Here is a 22,865-nt window from a genome sequence, read left to right on the forward strand (position 1 = left end):
GGTTTGTTCTTAAGTTGAAATTGTATGTAAGTCAAAACTGTATATTTTATAATTGAAGTTCTAGACAAATTTTTTTTTTTTGTCCCAGTGACAATTGGAGTTTCAAAATTGTTGCCGTAATTGGACCAATGATTATCAATAAAGCTTAATTACAGACACTTTACAGCTGATCATTGCAATCTGGGACTAGTTTAGCATCCAGACATCTTCACCAGAGGTCACAGTGGGCAGAGGGGTCCGTCTGTAACTATGGGTTGTCTGTAAGTCGGGTGTCCTTAAGTAGGGGACCGCCTGTAATGGAAATTGTGATTATCTATGTAGTTCTCACTATAAATTCCCCCTAGAGTCCATACTAATACAGTTATTGCATCTTTGTCGTTGGTTTGGTGTGCATGCTGGAATAGCTTCCAATGTACACAATGTAGACCCTTTTGTCACAGTCCAGGCAAGATATGTAACGAAACTTCTTAAATAAAGTATGTAACAACACAGAAGGCCTCTATTTAGCTGTATCCATGGGAAAAAACAACTAAATACCAGTATAAATGTTAAACATGTAAACCCTATGGCTGATGAATGTCTGAATGTCATTGTAAACATATTCATCCCAGTGTATATGTTAAACATAGCTGTAGCTACACATTTAACAACACATCATCAGCACATGAGATGTATCCGGACAGACATCTCAGGATGGGTAACATGTTTTTGTTTTCTGTTATGTTATCTATTTTACCATTATGTGCTGTATATCACTTAGATGAAATTTTATATCATCATTTAACCAAAAGGATATGTCATGTAATGGTGATGTGCATGTTATGACTGATCTTTGCAGTAAAATATTATAGTAAGTTGATAAAATTTTCTTTAACGATATTTTTAATTCACGTGTTAGCAGATAGACAAGGCAATGGTTTCACAGCATTATTATTCATTCTGCATTTATGAAACGTAACGTGAAGAGGGACAGCTTTAGTAAATAAATCAAATGGCCTTACTCCATCTCTTTGTCATACTTTGTGATAAAACATTCATTATATTTAGTACCCTGATGACAGCCTGGAATGTAACCATGTATCTTCAGGAAGCTTCTTTATGCTTCCAATAACTCTCCATAGAGTTGTTTCTCTGATGTTTATTTTAAAGCTGCTTAATTAATGTAACAGAATCAGCACTAATTATAGGATTTTAGCATGATCACCAACATATGGCCTGTTTAATCCAGAGCAAAAGGAAAAAACGACATACTTCTGCTCATGTAAGTTGTTTTACTAACGATGGAATGGATGGCCTTGTATAATCTTTTACTGTCGTACTCCTTTTGCTTCAGCTGTACTGTATAATGCTCCATTGCATTTAGAATGTTTAGGATATACAATGTTTCTACTTTTTACAGTCACAATGATGTTTCAATAATTTATTAGAGTATGTGTTTCCTCATATTGTTATATTAATGGCCCTTATCTGAGGAAATGTCATAAAACGCTGATGGTAAAGTTTAACTAGATATAAAACTATGATTGTTAAATCAATGAAGCAGATGCTCAAAAGAATTTAATATAATGCAAGCATCCTAAAAATGAAGTATGTTCACGTCCAGATTCCTGACTTCTGGATTTTCTGTTTCCAGTTTGATGCTTTTATTTGATGGTTCAGATGGCTGCAGTAAATGGATTGTTAGAGTACAAAGCTTTGGCATCCAATGTGGTATATCAAGACAGATCTGTATAGGATTCTCAATTATTATCAGAAAAAATGAGCATGTGCTTATTAGTAGTATTTTAAAAAAAAATGTAAACAATAACTGCCATATAAAACTGTTAGATCATACATTAATGAATTTGTAATGAATTTGGTTTTATGAAAGACACAATAACACACGAATGAAGCCTTTTGCACACAAACATATTTTTCCTGTGGCTGCAAAATACAGCTCTGTTGGAATTTTTTGTAATCCTTGTGTAATCCTCAAAAGTAGTTTTTTCTGAGCCATATGGCTGCAAAAAGGGGCAGCAAGTCACCCGTTTATGCAGATCTGCAAAAACATGGGAGGATGGCAAATTATGTCAGTAACTTGTCCCAAGCCCTTACAGTGTCACATAATAGTGTTACCTAGCAGCCCACTACAAATACGGATGGCACACAGATGACACATCGTGTTTCACAGCCTTCTATGGTAGAGCAGGGCTGCAAACACAGCCAAGAGGAGCTCTGATTTTTCTCACAGATGTTCTAGGCTCAGCCTCAGGCTGAGGAATTCTCAGCAGTGTGTATGAGCCCATAACAATACATGGAGCAGCAACATCCCCCACCAGGCCTAGCCTTTCTTCGGTGGTTGTAGACAGCCGGGGCCCAGGATACCAAAGTGGCTGGCTTATGTGGCCTTGGGAATGCTATTGTCACGGTGCTTGGTATTGGGACCGGAGGACGGGCCTGGCAGGTCTGCAGCAGGTGGTGTGTGCAAGAGAAGTAGATAGGGAGGCTAATAAAGGATGTTTCTCTGTAGAGCAACCCCTGAGGTCTATATGAGAATCCCTGGGTGATGAAGGATAGGGAGCCCATGATGGTGAAGCAACCTGATCCAGGGAGAAAATGGAGGCACTTTGTGCAAAACAACTTACAGCTCTTTATTCAACTTCAAATGGCAGGCAACAGCTTTAACATCAGCAGAAGATTCAGCAGGCTGGAAAGTAGGAGCTAGTAGCTGATCTGCAGGAAGGATTGCTCACAGCCTAGCCTAGTAATAGCTTCAGGCTGGGCTGGTAGATGGAGCAGAGAGCAGATGGTGGACCTCTGCTCTGGGGCTTAGTCTCCTGACTTGCCCAGGGTGCCAGGCAGTGGCCTGAGACACTTGTGCTTCCTTATAGTGTGTCTGGGTGGCAGCTCTACAGGAGCTACACTCTGGACCTGCTTCTCTCTCTACTGACAAAGATCCAAGACCTCAGACCATGTGCTATTCCTGCACAAGTCTGGCTAAGGACTGACTGACCAAGGACCACATGCTCCCACCAACAAGGGGTTTTTATACTCCCCTAGTGAGGTGGCAGCACTCTCCTTACCAGGCAGTGGCTTCACACTGCAATTACAAAGTTTCCCATGTTACAGGACTTTTAGTGTGGGGATCAATCTCACCAGGTAGCTACTGGCATGAAGAAGGGCATTTACGCAACACCTACCCATCCTATGCATTGACAAGGGTGTTGCAGAGCCATGAGACACCCGCAAAAACCACATATCACCTTTATGAGGCCCAACAGTCCCAAAACGTTTCCCTTTACTGCACTCCGAAAAGTATAATACTGTGTCGTCTGTTGCCCAGCAAATCTAGGTAAATCTAAAATTAGTTTACCTTGGAGTCAGTGTTCTTCATATTCTAGCAGGTTAGAGGCTTAAATGGAATTTTTCACTTATGACACATATTGGCACATGTATCAAACTTTTTGCTTTTGCGGTGCATGTGCTCATTTGTTTATTTTTTTTTCAGTCTTAGGTCTTGTCTTAGGTGCAAAAAAAAACCTCAGACAAAGCCAGAGATACAAGTGTCCCATAGTTTCTTTCCACAGGTTAATGTATAAGTGTCAGATTGAGGTCTTACTGCTGGGACCTGCAGCAATCTCTAGAATTGGGTGATACACTGCTCTGTCTTATACTTAAAAGGGTTGTTGAGGTCTTCCTATAGAAGTACAGCAAGCAGAGATCTAGAAATCCATGACAAATTGATAAATAAAAGTGTGTAATTTGTAAAACTGTGTAATTGTATATAATAGCAAGAAACAATAACAGCTATTTGCTGAAACTGGACAATTAGTTTATGGTCATGGTCATCAAGTTAGTTTGGAGCAGTGATCAAGCATGTGGACCACTGCTCTTTTTACACAGGGTACTTGTATACCCCTATACATGTGGATAATGGAGAAGATTTAAAAGGAAACTGTCAGGTGATTTCTACCTGAAGACGTGCTCCAATATTATATGGCATATGCATTTCAAAAATGACTTTGTCAACAATAACAATAAATCCAGGGCTTTTGAATGGATTATTTTACAGTACTTTGCTTCCCAGCAGCGTGGTAAGTTCCGGGGTAAAGGTAGTTCAAACAGCATGAATCACCTTTTCAATTCCTCCCTCCATCTCTCTCTCAGCCTCCACCCTGCTGCCTAAGTGCAGAGGGGGAAAGGAGGGATTAGGGAGAAAAGATATTCCATTCATCATGAAGAGAAGATGACTCATGATGTTTGAACTGCCCCCTCCCTGCGGACTCAACATATCTTACTGGCAGGGAGCCAGGTAAGGTAAGATGATCAATTTTTTAATTGATGTATTAATATTGCTGGTATTTTTTAAATGAATATGCCATAGGCTATTCATTCCTGTCTGCAGGTAAAAATGACCTCTCCGATGACAGGTTTAATAGTGGGAAAATTCCTTATAAACTGTTAACGTCACTGATGGCTTATATTTATGGTCAAGTTAAATCACAACTGGCTGTCAGTGTGACAGAGGTATTGCCATATCTTTATTGAACCTGTAATATTAGTAAGGTCCTTCCTGTTGATAATATGCAAAAGCAGGTTTGCAATATACACATTAAGTGATTGTAGATAATAGAAATAAAGTGTTGTACCTTCTGTGCAAAACCTGAACTATTTAATAGCTTGTACTCAAACATTCCCATACAAGCTCACTTCCCCTTCACTCATCTTTAACCATTTATAAGAAACATGCAATGACCTGCAGGGTTGCTCAAACGATTAGTTTGGATTAATAGGAACTACCATAAATAAGCCGAGATTTTCAGCACAATTTCTTTGCTGAAAAAGCACCACTCAGCTTATACTTGATATATAAAAATAAACTTGGTACTCGCCTTTAGACGCCCCCTACAGGTCCGCGTCTTGATCCCTGCCCTCTGGTGGTGCACAGACTATGGCGTCGGCAAGTGGCTGATTTCATAGTCTGTGCATCGCCAGTGTACACAAACTTGTGACTGCCAGCGGGACTGGATCAAGTAGTGGACCTGCTATATAAAGGACCTGACTGGCTATATACAGGCGCTGGCCTGCTATATACAGTGGACTGTTTGGTTACATACAGGGGACTGGTTTGCTATATACAGACGCTGGCTGGCTACATATATTCAGGGAACTGGCTGGCTATATTCTGGGGGCAGTGGGCTGGCTATATACCTTGGATGGCCTGATAACCTTTTTTCAACTTTATTTTGTGCTGCCTTTTCATCTTTATTGCCTATACCCATTTACGGCTTTGCACTACTTATAATATTTCTGCTTTAAAACATTGGCTGTGCTGCTTTCAGTTTCTTCTGGAATAATATATATATATATATATATATATATATATATATATATATTTATATATATTTATATATATGTATATACACTGGGAGCATGGGGCTGGCTATATACAAGGAACTGGCTGGCTATATACTGGGGCAGGGGGCTGCCTATATACAGGGCAATAGCTTACTGGCTATATACTGGGGCAGGGGGCTGGCTATTTGCAGGAGACTGGCTGGCTGGCTATATACAGGGGACTGGCTGGCTGGCTATATACAGGGGACTGTCTGGCTAGCTATATACAGGGGACTGGCTGGCTAGCTATATACAGGGGAATGGATGGCAATATACAGGGGACTGGATGGCTGGCTATATATAGGGGACTAGCTGGCTATATACTGGGGCTGGTTGGCTATATACTGGGGTGAGGCTGTGACCAATGCATTTTCCACCCTAGGCTTATACTCAAAGGGCCACTTATATTCGGGTCAGCTTATACTGGAGTCTATAAGGTATGTTTTATGAAAACACTAAAGGGTTTTAGGGCAGAGTTCAGTCAGTATATTTTGTGATGTTCACTTTTGAAATATTTTCAGGGGCTAGTTCTATTATTTATTGATTTTCCAGCGTGTTACAAAATCAGCAAAAATCAGTAAAAACAAGTATCTGTTTTTATCGTTTTAAGAATATATATATGATTTTAATTATAATGTGCATATTCAGAAAACTTTTTAAAATTTGGAAAATGTTAAAGAAAATGAACCTTTTAAGGGCCTGGTCATTTTAGTTTTTTGTATTTCCATTTTTACTCCCCATTTTTAAAAAATTGTTTTCTGCGTAACAAATTGTACTTTCTAGCATACTGAAGCAAGAGATGAAAAGGTTAACACTCACAGCTGTTTAATACAGGCGAGAGAGACCTGTCTTCAATCCTGTGGACAGATTTCACATAGCAACAATTTTTTTTTTCTTCGAAGGAGAATTACTTAAAGTCGCATGGCTGTTAAACCCCCAAACATACCTTATATGGTGTGTTAATTGCCTCCCATACTTACCCATCCTCCTGCGATATAGTTTCAAATCTAATACATGCACAGTGCACTTATTATCTCCTCTCCAGCGTACCATGCACATTTTTTCCTCTGGATATTTGCAAGGCCTGAGATTTGAAATGAAAGCGCGGGAGGCCGTGCAGGTATCGGCTCACCAGAGAGCAGCAGCCTGGAGGGTGGTTGAGTGCTTGACTGCTCCACCCTATACCTCACCCACCTTACTGCTACCTGCCTGTGACTATAAGTTGACACTCCCCCATCCCAATATATGAAATCATCTAAAATGATGGTTACACTTTAAATGGGTTTTCCCACAAAAGAAAATACTCAAATTTCTATCCCCCAGTGATGTTAACACAATAAAGATCATTTAACCCCTTACTTTACAATTTTAAACAGTTTAATTGCTGTTTTAGCTCCTATCTCTCCTTTGGAAAATCCCAGGGTGTGGGTGGGGACTCTCTGGCAGGCACATCATCATCCATCTAGTTCTGTGGGGTGACAATGTGGTTAGATTATCAGGGTACAAGGTGTGTATACACTTTCATCTGGCTTCTGACATTGTACTAACACACTGACACTGAAGGAGATATATGACAGATCAGAGATGCATGAGATTACACAAAGGCTGACAGAAAGAGGCTGACAGACTTTTACACTGTTACACTGTGGGCTCTGCTATATATCACAGATATGTGCCTGCATCCCCCTTCCCCCGTATCACTTATTTCCTTGTAGTTTGCAGCCTCTCTCTCTCTGCTCACAATCTCCTTGCAGGAAGTAATCAGTGAGTGTCTCTGAGCTTCGTGCAGGGGGTGTGACTACAGGCTCAGAGCAAAGACAGACGGAAATCTCATCTGCATGATCTCACACAGAAATCCAAGATGGCGGCCCGATCCTAAGTCAGAAGTTACAGGGTCGTGCTGCATTTTTATTAATAACAGTGAATTAGAGAATGTGTTATGTTGTTATCCTGCGTACGTATAAGAAACTTATCTTTGTGGGAATACCCCTTTAACGTTGCTTTCATAAAACATGAAAAAATGCCAATATGGGGGAATCTTACTTTTATTTTTTCAATATTTTTTAAAACAAATAATTTTTTATACTATAGTTTTTAGTTCTATAATTTATACATTTAAAGGAAATCAACCATTATATTTAGTATGTTTTAAGCAAGCACAAAGAAACAGGATCTTATCTTCATTAGTGCTGAAATGGCTTCAACATGAAGAAAATCACTGTATAAAAATATGTAAATAAGGCTTGGGCACTCTTGTGAGCACTATCCAAACTGCATGGTGCTCTGTCTGCTTATAATTATTTACATCTCTTTCTGGCACTTATTCCTACTTCCTCCCACCCATTCCCTTGTGCGAGAGTAGGTGACACTGGTGGCACTTACCATTCCAAATAGCAAACAGACTTTGTTGTCAAATCACACCTAGCCAATGGAGAGAAAGGATGATGCAGATTTCCAGATTGACCTTTCACCACATGCTTATTACTGTTTCAGCAGCTGCTATGAGTCCACAGTGTCAGGGGCTCCGAGCATCTGACCTGAAACACAACAGAATGTAGGATGTGCTCATATATATATATATATATATATATATATATATATATATATATATATATATATATATACATATATATACATATATATATATATATATATATATATATATATATATATATATATATATATTATGCTGCACGTTGACAAGCATAATATGTATACAGCAGTACACAGCTGATCCAGGCACTCAGATAAGCAATGTGGGGAGAGGGAGGGGACCGCAGGACAAAAGGACTAAGGATTTCTCAATCCTGCTGTGTACTTCCCTCATGTGGTCAGCAGCTACTGGGACAGTGTAAGTGTATAAATCAGTGCATACATTTGTGTGTATGAGTGTATAAATGTAGGTATAAATGTGTGAGTATACAAATATGTATATTTTCTGAGGGAGTAGGGGCCCCATTCGGAATTCTGCTTTGGGGCCCTTCCTTTCCTAGTTAAGCACCAGGACCGTTTCACTCAGTGTGCACTTCTTCTTGTGGAATGGTTGTGGAATGGTTGAGTTCCATTTTGTGGACATGACTGTTCTTTTTGGACTGAGTACCCACAACTTTCCCAAAACTATTACCCGATTAATTCAATACACTGGCAAGTCATTTGTATAACAACTTTCCATTTAAAAAATGTTGAATGTTATCGTCCATAGTTTGACTTGTTTCCTCTGATCTCCAGGTTATTCATCAGTTAAGAATGTCAGAGAATGAGAGTGCTGCATTGCAAGAGCTAATGGATTGGAGAAGAAAACTCTGTGAAGAGGGCGAAACCTGGAAGAAAGACTTAAAACAGACTGAAAAAAGAAATACTACTCCTACTCAATCATCTTAAATGGAGGTGAACACCGGAGAAGCCATTGCCCTCTATAGCAAAGAAGCTATTTGCTGCCAGGCTTTTGTCAAAATGAGACAAAGAATGCTATATGTGTATATCTATAGCATTTTTACATTTATATCAAATGTTGTGTAAATGGAATGCATGAATTCATTTAAATGTCTTTGTGTTAATGTGTGTGGTTTATGTTGACATGTATGGGGATAAACTGTACACTGTGTTTTATAAATGGGGAGTGATTTAATAACATTAGGCCCTAAAGAGACAGCATGATGGGCCTCAAACAATGTGAATGGTAGCCCAGGAAAACAGAGTGGACCTATACCAGATAGGGAAACATTGTAAGTATATACCTGGGAAGTCGGTCATTTAAAAGCACAGAACATAGTAGGTACCAGAGAATTTACCTATGAGTCTATGGTTTGGGACACTTATAGGCCCAAAAGGTCAAGTGTAAGCATATGACATTTCTAACTGACAGGAATTACTTATCACTAAAAGCTTTTTTTTTATTCACAACAATGTGCAATGACTACAAAAATGTTTACAATGAAATTTCAAGTGAACATACATTCTGTATAGATAGAAGGTGGACCACAAAAATAATTTACTTTGAAGGACCCAAGTTTCTGTGTGACAGATGGATAGATGTACAATACATAGAGGGCATATACATATTTTAAAAAATATGTATATATACATATAAAGTATATATATATGGGAATGAGACACTTAAATATTATAAATAATATACAATATAATTACTATTTTTAGTTCTTTTGCTGTAAATGTCTTCTTAGTAGATCCAGAAAAGTTATTTCTTTTGTTTACCAGTGTTTAATAATAGTCAGTATTCCCACAGCTTTCAATGAGTATAAGCAATTGATATATAATCCTATTAACCCATTGGTTGCCATGCACTGTCTTTTTGATGCCAGGCAACACTCCCCCCCCCATGTGAATATATAGATTAGGACTCAGACAGTATGGTAACACTTTGTAAGAAGCATTTTGTATATTGGAGGGTCTAGTATACAGAATAGTATTGTACATATATGTTATGTAACAGTTTTGTTGTTTGTCATTACTTATGAAAACGGGAGAGAAGCTACAAAAAAGTCAGCTCCTATGCACTCACAAACCGAGCACACAACTTGCTGTAATGTATTTCTTGAAACAGTGAAATCAATACATATCTCAGATGTATTCATTCTGCACAAAACCCCATCATACTGATGTTTTTCTGTTATTTAGTACTTTTCACTGCACCACTCTGGATAAGTTACCGTTGTCTCCAGGAAATCTTGGCGACCCGTGTGGTTTCTATAGCACACTTGTGACATGAATATTTGTATAAACTTTTGTAAATAATCTGTTTATAAAGGATTGCTGGTGATGCCATGATTATTATGATTGTAAGGTTTATGGATATTATATTATAAGCATTTACTAGGGATGTGCTATATAATCTGCTCTTATCATACAGTAACTCAATATCAGAAGTTTCCCAGACATGGATGTTCACAAGGGACTTCATTTTCTCTGCATTGATGTCTCTGTTGGCTGTTTAAAGAACATTTAAGAGAAATGTGTCACTGTACACATTTACTGCCAGACTTTTTATAATTCTTCATGAATGGTGCTGTTGCTCTTCCTAAAAGATAAAGAAAATAAATACAGATGATTAAAACTGTCTCTTTTATTTATTTAAAAACTATTTGTACGTTTACTCAATCCCACATAGAGAAACTAATATTACACTGTACATCTCAATACACACAAAAAAATATTTTGGAAGTTTGGAATAAATCAAATGCAATATAAAATCATAAAACAACAAAAATACTTTATTAAATATACAAAAATAAAAAAAAGCGCTAAAGGACAGTCCTACGAAAAGGAAAAACACTTAAAAGCAATTAATATACATGCAGTCCCCTGGTTACGTACAAGATAGGTTCTGTAGGTTTGTTCTTAAGTTGAAGTTGGAACTGTATATTTTATAATTGTAGCTCCAGACAAGTTATTTTTGGTCTCTGTGACAATTGGATTTAAAAAAATGTTGGATTGTCATAAGGACCAGTAAGTTCAGTAAATTACCAATTATTCGTTTGTAACTAGGGGTTATCTGTAAGTCGGGTGTTCTTAAGTAGGGGACTGACTGTAATAAACAAAAGGATGTAACAGTGCCCCATGGCATGACCTGGGCCAGAAATAAGGCAGAAAAAAATCCCTCCTCCCATAAGTCTAAATTATGCAAATGGGCAGCGGCCATTAATTTAGGAGAAGGGGGAAATATAAGTCCTTTATAAATATAAGTACTTTAAACAGTGCATAGTACGCTCTATCTTGGCTTAAATCAAATTTTACAAACCTGTTCAGGTCCAGGTACTGAACACTGACCCCCAACCAGTAACACCCACAATGGCAAAGGCGCCATTTTAACTAATGCAGCCACTCGCTCACCATCACTAACATGCTGGCGTAACAATGATCCCCCACTGTGATTAAAATGTGTTTTAAAATGCTAAAGCCAGCGATCAGTGCCAGGACTGATCACTGGCTTCTATGGCAGAGTGGGGGTTTGAACTAAACCCAAACTTTGTAGTTTCGGGGTCTGGTCGACACTACTTACAACCAACACTAGAAACAAAGCCCGATAAGAAACATTACATCAGTAAATAATGACATATAAATAAGGAATACAAGTCCGATAAAAGCAAGAACAAGGGGGACAAAGTTCCCAGAATCCAGCCAGAAGTTTGGCTTTGGCATTCAAGCTCACCTCCACCAGTAACATAACTACCGGTAGTAATCTTCATAATCTTCATTTTCTAGCAGCTCTCATCACTGAGGTAATCTACATAGAGGAGAATTGTGCTAAATTTTGAGAAGGTAGTGAAGGTTTGTATCTAGCTAGGGAGCTTTAACCGGTATATATGCATCAGTCTTTTCACTATACTTGAAAATGAAAATTCAGTACTAGTGATCAATGGGTTTGTCTGAATCTCAGAACACAATTTGGGTCAGAACCCGGACTCAGACCAAAATTTGAGCTTATCACAAACCCAATTGAAGCCAATGGGTACCTGGATTTTAACACCAAAAAATGGCTGTAAGATAGGGTTAAGAAGATCTAGGGGGCTGGAAAATTGTTGGAATAACAGGGCAGTTTCCCTGCCCACAATAAAACAACTAAGAAATAATTAAAAAAAATATAATTTAAAACAGACATTAGCAGCTCTGGCTTTTTAGACCTAGTTTTTCTCTCTGCCCTGCTCTAAAAGAAGCAATATAAAACCACAAACCACATAGGAATTTCTTAAATTAGAAGTTTCAGTAATCTGGAATTGAAAAAGTACTGAATTTGAAATTCTATTACGCTAATCCTAAATTGAATTTGAAGTACCATTACTCCAGAATTAATATGGCAGCGAGAGGACGGACCTGGTGCTTCCCAATGTGTCTTTTATGGCAGTGAGAGGAATTTACTAGTGGTGGAGTTCCCATCTGACATCAATGGTTCAGTGGCAATTAGTTAGGGTTATGCTCCACTCTTGGACATTACAGATGCTATCAATCATTACTATTTCCCAGAAAATGTTGACGCGTTAATTGCTTGATTTCTTTTATTGATTATATCCAACTTAGAATTGATAATGGTCGATGACGACTATTCAAGGGGCAAATCTTTTTTACTAATGACTGAGAAACATGGATGCTGCATTATTGATTTACTGAAAAGCTCTATATTATGGGTTGTTACAGGCCTGAGAAACAAGAAGCAGGATGAGGAGCTTTGCAAGTATCTTAAAACCTTTGGAGAGAGCAACCAAGACATTTATTCTTATCCTCATTTGCATTGTATTAACCCTTTATGGGACCTTCATAGTGAAGTACCCACCACACCAGAGAGGAATCGGTATATAACTCTTTTCACTCTCTGTATTGGGGATGCAGCTCAATAGTTTGGCCGTACAGTAACCAAAAATGTATTCACATGATAAACTTACTGCAGAACTTAAAAGAAACCTACCATCAGAAATATACATATTAAGCTAGATCTAATGGTCCTCCTGAAAATACTATTAATACAGAAATAATAAATGCTTCCTAATATAACATATTGTAAAAGCTATAAAACCTATTTATATGTATCTTTAAATGTGGACCCCCACTAATTTGCCCTCAATGTGACCCTAAACTAAATGATGCCCTGTTTAATCATGCCCACATAAAGGAAGAGTCTGCAAACTCCCCACTAAGAAGTCCCCCACAGTGCCCCAATGTCCCCATAGCCCCCAGTAATGTCCCCCAAAGTCCTCTCTAATGTCCCCACAGCCCCCAGTAATTTCCCCCAAAGTCCCCTCTAATGCCCACCTGAGCCCCCTGTGATGTCCAAAGAGCCCCCTGTTATGTCCACAGAAACCACTCAAATGTCCCCCACAGCCCCCCTGTAATGTTGAAAGAACCCCCTCTAATGTTCCCCACAGCCCCCTGTAGTGTTACCAGAGGCCCCCCTGTAACGTCCCCCACAGTTTCTCTGTAATGTCCCTAACAGCCCCCACTAAGAAGACCCATCACAGTGCCCAGTAATGTTCCTCCACAGCCCCCCTAATTATCTCACAGGCCCCAGTGATGTCCTGCACAGCTCCCCTGTAATGTCCACAGAGCCCCCTCTAATGTCCCTCACTAAGAATACCCCACAGTTCCCAGTAATGCCCCCCACAGCCCCCTAATATCCTCACAGACCCCAGAAATGTCCCCAGAGCCCCCTGTAATGTCCCCCACAGCCCCCTATAATGTTCTCCAGAACCCCGACTAAGAAGTCCCCCAGCGCTCCCTGTAAAATCCCTACAGCCCCCTAATTTACTTACAGGCCCCAGGTGTGTCCCCAGCGCTCCCTGTAGCCCTCAGCAATGTCAGCCACAGGACTAAGTCGCCTGATTGTGCCTCTCTCCCCTCCCCCACTGCATAATTTAAAAAAAAAAAAAAAAAAACACTGCCACTCACCTCAGTCTCCTCCAGCTTGTCGCTGTTCTATGCAGGACTGAGTCGCGGTGACGTCATCACCCGGCGTTTCCTGCTCCTGGCACTGTAGTGAGCTGCTTGAAGCAGGAGACGCTGTGTGATCACGTCTCCTGCTCCCTGCAGTGGAGAACGGAGCCGACGGCTCTGTTTACCATTACAGGGTACAGAGTGGGGAAATCTGCCCGGGCAGCAGGAGAAGTGTCCTGCTGACCCGGGACATTCGGGGCACAAGGCAAAAGATCAGGGGCACAGGCCCCGCATCTTTTGACCTAGCGACGCCCCTGGTGTTTAGGTTCTGGGTTTGTGGGTGCTGAGCTTGTGAAATTCGCTATGGACACAAACTTTACAGTTAGGGTCCACTCATTACTATTCAGTACTAAAAGATTTGCTGTGAAATCTGTAACTTTACCTACCATGTACCATATAAGTTTGTTCTTAAGTGGCACTTTCAAGCCCCTTAGGAAACAGGGCTGCAATATATCTACATCATCTGTGCCCTATATCTATGTTCCTGTCAGTATATTTTTGCATTATGTGAGTCTATAAGGAAATCTACCATTAAAATCACACATTATAACCCAGGGACAGTTACAGATTACCACAGTCACTGTGCCTGGATCTATGAGTAAGTGCTTTTGATGGTAGAGTTCTTTTAAGTTTCTATAGTATGACATGAGCCAAATTGTTGCCAAAGTAGCAAAGCAATATAATAAAATTATATAAAAACCAGTATCAGAGTCATCTTTTTATAATTACTCCAATAAATTGTTTTTAATCATTGCAGTCTAAGTGCATTCATTTACAAAAAAATACATATTGTACTCTTTTGAGATCCATTCAGTTACTTTATGAGACCCATTTTTGTACAGTAAATAGTTTTCATGGAATGGAAAAACTAATACAGTGGGGGATTTATTAATTTGGACCACATTTGACTTAGATCATTGCTCCCGTGATGTCATCGGGAGCATCGTTCTGTTACCATGACAGCCTGTATTATACAAAGACTCGAGGTTGTCTGATTTTAGTAGATGTATTACAATATGCTCCTGTGGGCCAATACAACACTGCCTGTATCTGTAGTCTTATAATAGTTCATGCCTACACTTTCTTCAAGAAAAGTACTGACCAGTTGCTTGATAATTAAAGAGGAGAAGAAAATGTTAGCAATATAAAATGTGATTCTTAAGCACTACAAAGTGTTTGTTATTTACGAGCATCCCAGACAATAGACAGTACACAGCTTTATTGTGTTACCCACTTAGATTGTAGTATGGGCTCATTTTATTAGAAGATCAATCGTTTATCAGAAACCACTATTTTATTTATTGCTACATTATTATAATTTCTTCTAAAGAGAAAAAGTAATCAATGAGTTTCCTGGAAAGAGTGTAGAGTTTCTGAAAGACCCTGATTAAATATTATCATTGTGTAATAAATATTGATTGGACAATTAAATGCTTGGCATTTACACACTTCTCCTTTTCTGAGTCTGCTGTACAATGAATTCAGTTCAACTAGCCAGGAATAATACTACTTCTACAATGCATAACCTTATGTGTGTCATTCTGATGATGATATGGTGGTACAATCATCGCTAAAGCTTAAAGAGAACCTGTCACCACATGTACCGTGCCAAATCCACACACATTACCTTGTCCAACAGTTTAGAAGTCTACAGAACATGTTTTTATAGGTGGGTAACGTTTCTTAATTTCACTAAAAATAATTTTTATTCTTCCCCAAGAGAAGTTAAAGAGGAGTGGTAGCTCGACCAACACACCTCTTATCTATTGTATGCATTGCCCATCCCACCTCCTGCATCTGTGTAATACAGGTGTCCCACAGTGTACAGTGTTATCCCCATTTCTCTTTAGTGTATATACAACATAATAGCCGTCATGTTTCATACAAAAGTTTTTGGATGACGCAGTGGTGGTAGGATGTGTATTCAATAATGAGGAGTCTAAATATGGGGAGACTATAGATGGTTATATAGAATATTATAAGGCAAACAGGCTAGCATTAAACACAGGGAAAACTAAAGAGTTGGTGTTGGATTTTAGGCGAGTCCCTGAGCAAGTGAGAGTAAATGGCATAGAAATAGAAATGATATCGGATTACAGGTATTTGGGCATCCATGTGGATAAAATATTATATTGGCATTGCCACGTTGATGCACAGCAATAAGATTTGAGAACAAGCTGTTCGAGTCGTAGTGTGGATGTAAATTTATACTGGTTTTTATGACGAACAGAAGAGCCTTAGTCACTATCTTGACCGGTCAAATCAATAGTTCACCATCTATCTATGACAATTTCTTGCCACGCCCACTACCCAGAGGCTTAACCGGGGCAGTCCAGATACATGGCATCTGGGTATATACTTTCCTCAGTCACTTATGATTCCCTTTACAAAACTCTGAAGAGTCCAAATGGACGAAACGCATAAGGGAAACTTGGGAAAGTATATACCCTGGGACTTCCCTTGTAAGGGTGGGAGACATTTAACTGGGGTTTAGGAGAGAGCCCTAGGAACTTGGTGAGGATCCAGGTTGCCTTTTCTAATATGCTGCCCAAAGTTTTACCTAATTTCTATAATATTGGCATTTCTGAATAGGATCTCTTTACCTGGGCTGAAGTTTGGTTTCCCAACATGTATTATTGTAGCGTGTTATATAGCACTATATTATCCATGTTATTGGATTATGTTATTGGATTATTTAGTTGTATTATTGCCCATCAATTATCATATTGCCCACTGCAGCTTCTAATACAATCATTGTAAATTGTTAGAATTTACAGAATTATTGAAAAGTGTGGGAATAATGCAGTAGATGTGACTTATAGTTCTGTACATTTTAGAGATAATGTTTATTTATTGAACAAGGTAAAACTCTTAGGATGAAGACGACTGCAAAAGTCTCTTCTGCTTAATTTGTTAATGTTGCTTTCTCCACCTACAAACCATTGATTTATGTTTTACTTTATAAGTCTTGTATCACGTGATAAATAGTTTTGCTTTGCTGTGTGAGCAAGTTGCTTTAGTCATTAGTGGAGTGGGAATTTAGTTGTTATCTATAAATTATGATTGTGTAACACATTGGTTATGATGTAGAAGCATAAACTGTACATGCAAAGGATCAAGAACTTTCCTTAAAGGAGATGAATAATAGTCAGCAGTGCACTACAGTTTTAGTCACCTTGGTGGTTCTAATTTAATCCACACCTGAGAGCTGATATAAAAATATAACAAGGTAAACTGCAAAATTAATTAACAGTTAATAATCTAAATCTAATAATTGATAGCTGACATGGATTCATGGTACGTGGCTGAATTCATATGAGCAGGTGAGTTTAAACATTGATGCTGGTAATGCTTTAAATGGATACTAAACCTCACAAATTGAGGATGGGGACCAGTGGAAAATCTATGTAAATTTGTAAATTAGTTTAAAAAACAACAGTAGTCAAACTTAGAGCAGATAACACACTAGGCTAAGGTCATTAATGAAGTACCAAAGACAACTGACCTGAGCTCCCTTCCTTGTCGGCTTATTTTGTAAGTGTCATCCTCTATCAATGACAACTATCTATGTAGAATTGTGAAAATTCAATTTGTAAAAGTTATTGGATATTCTTGACAAGCTGTCAGTCTAAGCAGGTAAATAAAAATCCACTTTAAAGTTAATAAATGTAAATGAGGTAACCTAGTAGTATTGTGACTAAGTTATACTGTACATTAAAAGGACTTCTTTTAAAAATGTCTTATAAAGTGCTCAGTCATCCGTATAAGTAAAAACAAATCTCTGCTGCTGCTGCCAGCCTGCTCTATGCATTTAATTCAGCAATAAAGCAGAGACACAGAGGCATGTCATTACTGCTGCCAATTACTGACCATAATGTTGACCAGGGTGAGCATTGTAGTGGGTGATTATCAAGTCTCCCCTTCTCCTTCCCTACAGGGTTCCCCTGGCACTGTCAGAAATTCCATATTTTATTTAATTGGCACAGTATGGGCAGTTGTAAGGGGTATATGTATTGTTTGGGAGCATAGTGTTGTTTATGAGGGGACACTATACTGTAAGTATTATTTCCTGACAGTTGTGTTCCTGATGGACAAGAGTTGTCCCCAGTAAAGTGCTAGATCAACTTCTGCCTGTGCCAGATCAGAATTGTGATCACTTTAGTGTATGAGACAACCAAGCCTGCTACATATGCGGTATACCGGAAATCTCTGCTTAAATGTACATCCTTTTTTACAGCGCAGGACACCGAGTTAATTTTCTTTATTCTTAAAAGGTGGTCACAACTGACTTTCAAAGCATAAAATACGCTAAAAAGACACATTAAAAAGCAACATAGTCAAACAAATGTAAGTGGCTATCTATCATAGATAGCAAGTGAGGAAGAGTCCATTATGGACTTGAAACGAGTATTGCTCACCCTTATATTTGTTTGACTATGTTGCTTTTTAACGTGTCTTTTTAATATATTTTATGCTTTGAAGGTCAGTCGTGACTGCCTTTTAAAAATAAAGAAGGAGAAAATTAACTCTGTTAATTAACTCCCTACAATTAACCGGCGATTTCCAGGATACCGCATTACTAATAGTCAAATCCAATGCATTGAATCTGACCTGTTGCTCCAAGACAGCAAATGACCTAATAATAAGGATATATGCGCTTTGGTTGTTGTGCAGATTGGCAGAACCCAGAATTGTGAGAGCACCTGTATACTCATTACCTGTTTGACAATAGTCTACAAATGATAGCGCTTTTTTTCTTTCTCTTTCACTGTTTTTAAATGTAATAAGCCTGCTACATAGAAATAGCAGAAGAACCAAACTCAACACCTAGATAAAGGACTACAACAAAGCTCGCTTCACAGATACAAGATCAGAAACAAGTAGAGTGCGACAGTCAGTCTTATACTGCACCAGATTCATCACAGTGTTTGATGCAGGACAATACATTTGTTTCAGCATAAAACTGTCTCCATGTAGCTATCTTTAATTTGCCACCATGTCAACTTATTTTAGTTGATATTGATGTCTGCATATTTAGCAACACAAAATTGTAACATCCTCACACAAACTTAATAATGTTCAACTGCTCCCTTCTAGTTCAACACTGCCCATTATAGTCATAGGGGCTGCAGAGTAGCCAATATAGTCACAGGCTTCCCATATTAGCCTATATAGTCAAATGGGCCCCACAGTAGCTAACTTAATCACAGTGTGTACACAGTAGATATTATAGGCTCAAGGGCACCAAAGAGTAAGCCTTTAAAATGTTCCCCATCATTTCAAGGAAATCTACTATCAAAATCAAGCATTGTGTCAAAATGTGCAAGAGAACTCCCACCCCCACTGTGTGCTGAAATTTCCCCAGTGCGATTATATAAGGCTGAGGGAGGGAGGAAGTACTGGGAGTGCTGGGAGAGCAGAGGGGGAGGGGAAGCAGTCTAACAACCTGAGTAAGTGTCCTTGGTTTATCATGTCTGATTTCAATGGTAGATTTCCTTTAAATGCAGAGCAATTTATCTCCAAATAAATAGAAAGGTAGGCTTAGACCAATGGAATCATCCAGGGAATTACAAACTAATGACAGAAATTGTCAAATTTTTTCAGCAGAATGCATGCCTCTCGCGTGATGTCACCTCCCTCTCCTGTGCTGAATTTACACCTCTCGCATGACGTCACCTCGCTCTCCAATGCTCCCACCATGTGAGAGAAAGGTGGCAAGGGCATGCATAATTAGCAGCCCGGAGTGCTGGACGTCTTATTATTACTTTCTTTTCTATGTGATCCCGATTAGCAAAGTACACCGCCAGGATCAATGTGAAAAGGGTTTTTTATGTTGGTTGGCTTGATTTTAATGGTAGATTTCTTTTATTTTGATGGGGCTGTGATGTGTGATGAAGTTTATGCTATGAATTACTGTTATTAAACTTTCAACTCCCAAACTTGGTATAATGAATTCAACTATGATAAAGATTCACATAAGATTAACATTTTGTAAAATCAAAGAAAAAGACTTTTGTGGTGATTTAGTTATCTATCAGTTTACTGATGAAATCAGTGATCAAATAGTAATTGGTGGCATCTGGATGGGATCAAAAATACACATACACTAAATTTACTAGATTGTTAATGCTTTTAGCTTCTGTGATAATAATGTGCAATGAATGGGCCTTTATCTTGTGTCACCAGATAAATTGTTACAACAAACAGTTGACGAAATGAGTGAACAGTTTCCTTCCATTGAGCAAGATCCGTAAAGAAACCTCTTTGTGATGCAAGAAATGAAAGCTTTGTTAGTTTAAAGGAAAGAACATTTGTGCTGTGAACCTAACTCTGCCTCAACTATGCACTTATTTTCCACTGCAAGTTATTTTTGTTAAATGGGTTAATTATTCGGTTTGAAACCGTTTTTTAAAATCTTAAGAAATACAAAAAAATATAATTAACATTTGAAGATCCGGTATGGTAGAATTGGTATGTTATTGCTTAGGCACTTTTCCGTGTGGGAAGGTGCCTTAAATAACTTTAGTCATGGTGAAGTTCACTGACAATGGTACAAGGTATGTACACATGTGTGCCCTCTGCAATCTAACCAGTTCTAGGAACTAACAGTCACTGCAAAGAGGTTTACAGAGCAATAACACAGAGATGCAAACAACAATCTTATGGACCATTGTTTGAGTCCCGTATGTCAACAGCTAGGGAGCTCCACGTACGTGCTGACAACAATTGAAAAAGCCTTCCCAAGTAGTTGGCTCATGTACTGTATTGGGGATGTGTACTGTTGAAACAATGGATAGCACACTTCCTAAATAGCACATGTATTATAGGTATACATTTCATCCACTATTTTTGGATTAGATATGTCTTTTTCATGGTAAATAGTTACCATGAAACTGTAAGTGTATTGTAAGTTGCAAAACAAGAAATTCCCTGGCAATAATTAAACATGTGACTCCTAAAGGTCTGCAAGAAACTAACTGGACCAAGACTCTACAAGCATAAAAAGCTACCTATAATTCAACATCTATCCATGGGAGGGTGTAAAGTTCTTCTTTGTTTTTCATCATGTCCTTGGAAGAAGGGGTGTTATTAGCTCCAAATCACCCAAGTTGATGCTGTGACTCAAGGGGGAGAATTTAACAATGTTTCTTTGGCTTTTGTCAGGTTCTAGCTACAAAAGACTTTTCTTTTGCTGCCTTAGATTTAATGCTGGGATGATTTTTTCCACTAACAAGGCCCCTTTCCAGTGACACCACAGCCATTTCCCAAAGATCATGCCCATTGGTTGGAAAAGTGCCAATAAAAGGTGTACAAGGCTTAATAAATGCATATTAGACTGTTTTTTGCATAAATCTGTCCACATCCTTGTCCAAGTGTGTTAATGAATTCCCTCCAAAGTTTCAGACTGTATGTTACCCGCCTGCAGACAATGACATTAATCCCAGTGCAAGAAGGAGCACTGAAAGTTATATAAACAGGGAAATTATCATTAGACAAGCCAGGGTATAGCCCTGGATTCAACCAAAAAGTGTGTAAGAGGCAGGTTCTTAAAGGAAACTTACCATTTGATTTGATGCATTATGAATCAAACATACCTTGAGAATGCTGTAGCGACACTGATGCAAGATCGTATCTTGGTTAATCCGTGAGCTGGGTGGTTTTGCTAATAAAACAATTATAAAATTATGATATTGAAACTCTGTTGCTTCTGTGGCCGGGCTCAGCGCTTCTCCTAGCACATTAGTTATGCACTGCGCCAGAGGATGATGTAATCATTGCATTTTGCCTGACAAGCAGAAGTAATCAATCGCTGCACCATCCCCCAGCTGCTGTGTATGAGTGATTCAGCTCAGGTTGATTAGTCTGGACTAAGCCCCGTGTGTAGTTCAAACTGTAATACACGCTCTGTGTAACTTGTGCAATCATGCAATCTTTTCAGCAAAACCCACTTAGATCAGGGATTAACCAAAATATGATCCTGCATCAGTGTAGCTACAACATTCTCAAGGTATGTTTGGCTCATAATGCATCAAATCAAATGGTAGGACTATACACCCTTTTAATTATTCATAGTAGTGGTTGTAGATACTGCAATTGTATCCTATAGTTATCGGAGCAGCTGAGGATAGGTCAATCATTTGTAAAAGTGTGTATAATCCCTATAGTTTTTTTCAGCAACAAGAAATCCATCTGAAGTGTAATCTATGCTTTATAATTTTGAATAGACTGAATTGGGTGATATAAAGAAGGTTATATGGAAAGATAAACAATGATAAATATACTGTTAAAACATAAATAAATATGAACAATATAATGTAAATGTGAAAGTTCAACTTCCAATTGTAGAAGATAGTTTAGAAATGGAACTGGTTACCACGGTAAATATGTTAACTGGGGCTAATTTGCTTTGAAGAGAAAAAGTGAAATAATTTCCATTAATTGCCTCTGCAAGGTTACATTAATTAAGTCATAAACATTCCACTGCAATTTTCAATTTGCTTTCCCTATTAGGAAAAATGCAATTTTTTCATACATGCACTCAGCATGAAAGATGCTAAAATCCCTTAACACATTTGCATGACATTATCACTTCACATTGATCAAATTGCAGTAATTAAATGTAATTTAAATAAATTGAACTAAAAAATCACCAAGAGAAGAACTTCAATGACTACAGAGAGATAATTGACATAATTAATACTATCTTAAAACAGTGTGTAGAGTACTTAGCTTTTACAAGAGGAAAGTTCAGAATTTGGTTTATTTGCTTGCTCTCTTAATGAATGTGTTGTCAGAATGCACTTAGGGACTTATATCATAAACTCTGATTTCTTAGATTGAGGTTAAAGCTACAGTGCTTGAGGAACACAAATCTGCAGCAGTCAAGTTTGCAAAACCAGCTTTTTCTTTCAATTGTCAAATTCAAGAAGTCAAAACAATAGCACAAAGTTATAACGCAGTATAATTGACCAGCAGGTGCCTGAATATGATAGGTAAATTGGCTACATTGTGGAAACATTTTGGTATGCACCTGAAGTTTCCCAGAA

At 38.4% G+C, this 22,865-nt stretch overlaps 1 protein-coding gene across 2 annotated transcripts in view; it reads left to right on the forward strand.

Annotated features, from left to right (window-relative positions):
• The window catches only part of MYO16 (myosin XVI), a 272,125-nt gene extending 261,664 nt beyond the window's left edge, over window positions 1–10,461 (forward strand). For both annotated transcript variants that reach the window (XM_072135556.1, XM_072135555.1), the window contains exon 35: window positions 8,605–10,461. In XM_072135556.1, the coding sequence (XP_071991657.1) occupies window positions 8,605–8,757 (153 nt within the window). In that variant the 3' untranslated portion in view covers window positions 8,758–10,461. The remainder of the gene's footprint in view (window positions 1–8,604) is intronic.
• The last annotated feature ends 12,404 nt before the right edge of the window (window positions 10,462–22,865 follow it).

Source organism: Engystomops pustulosus, chromosome 2 (assembly GCF_040894005.1).
Source record: "Engystomops pustulosus chromosome 2, aEngPut4.maternal, whole genome shotgun sequence".
Lineage (NCBI taxonomy): Eukaryota > Metazoa > Chordata > Amphibia > Anura > Leptodactylidae > Engystomops > Engystomops pustulosus.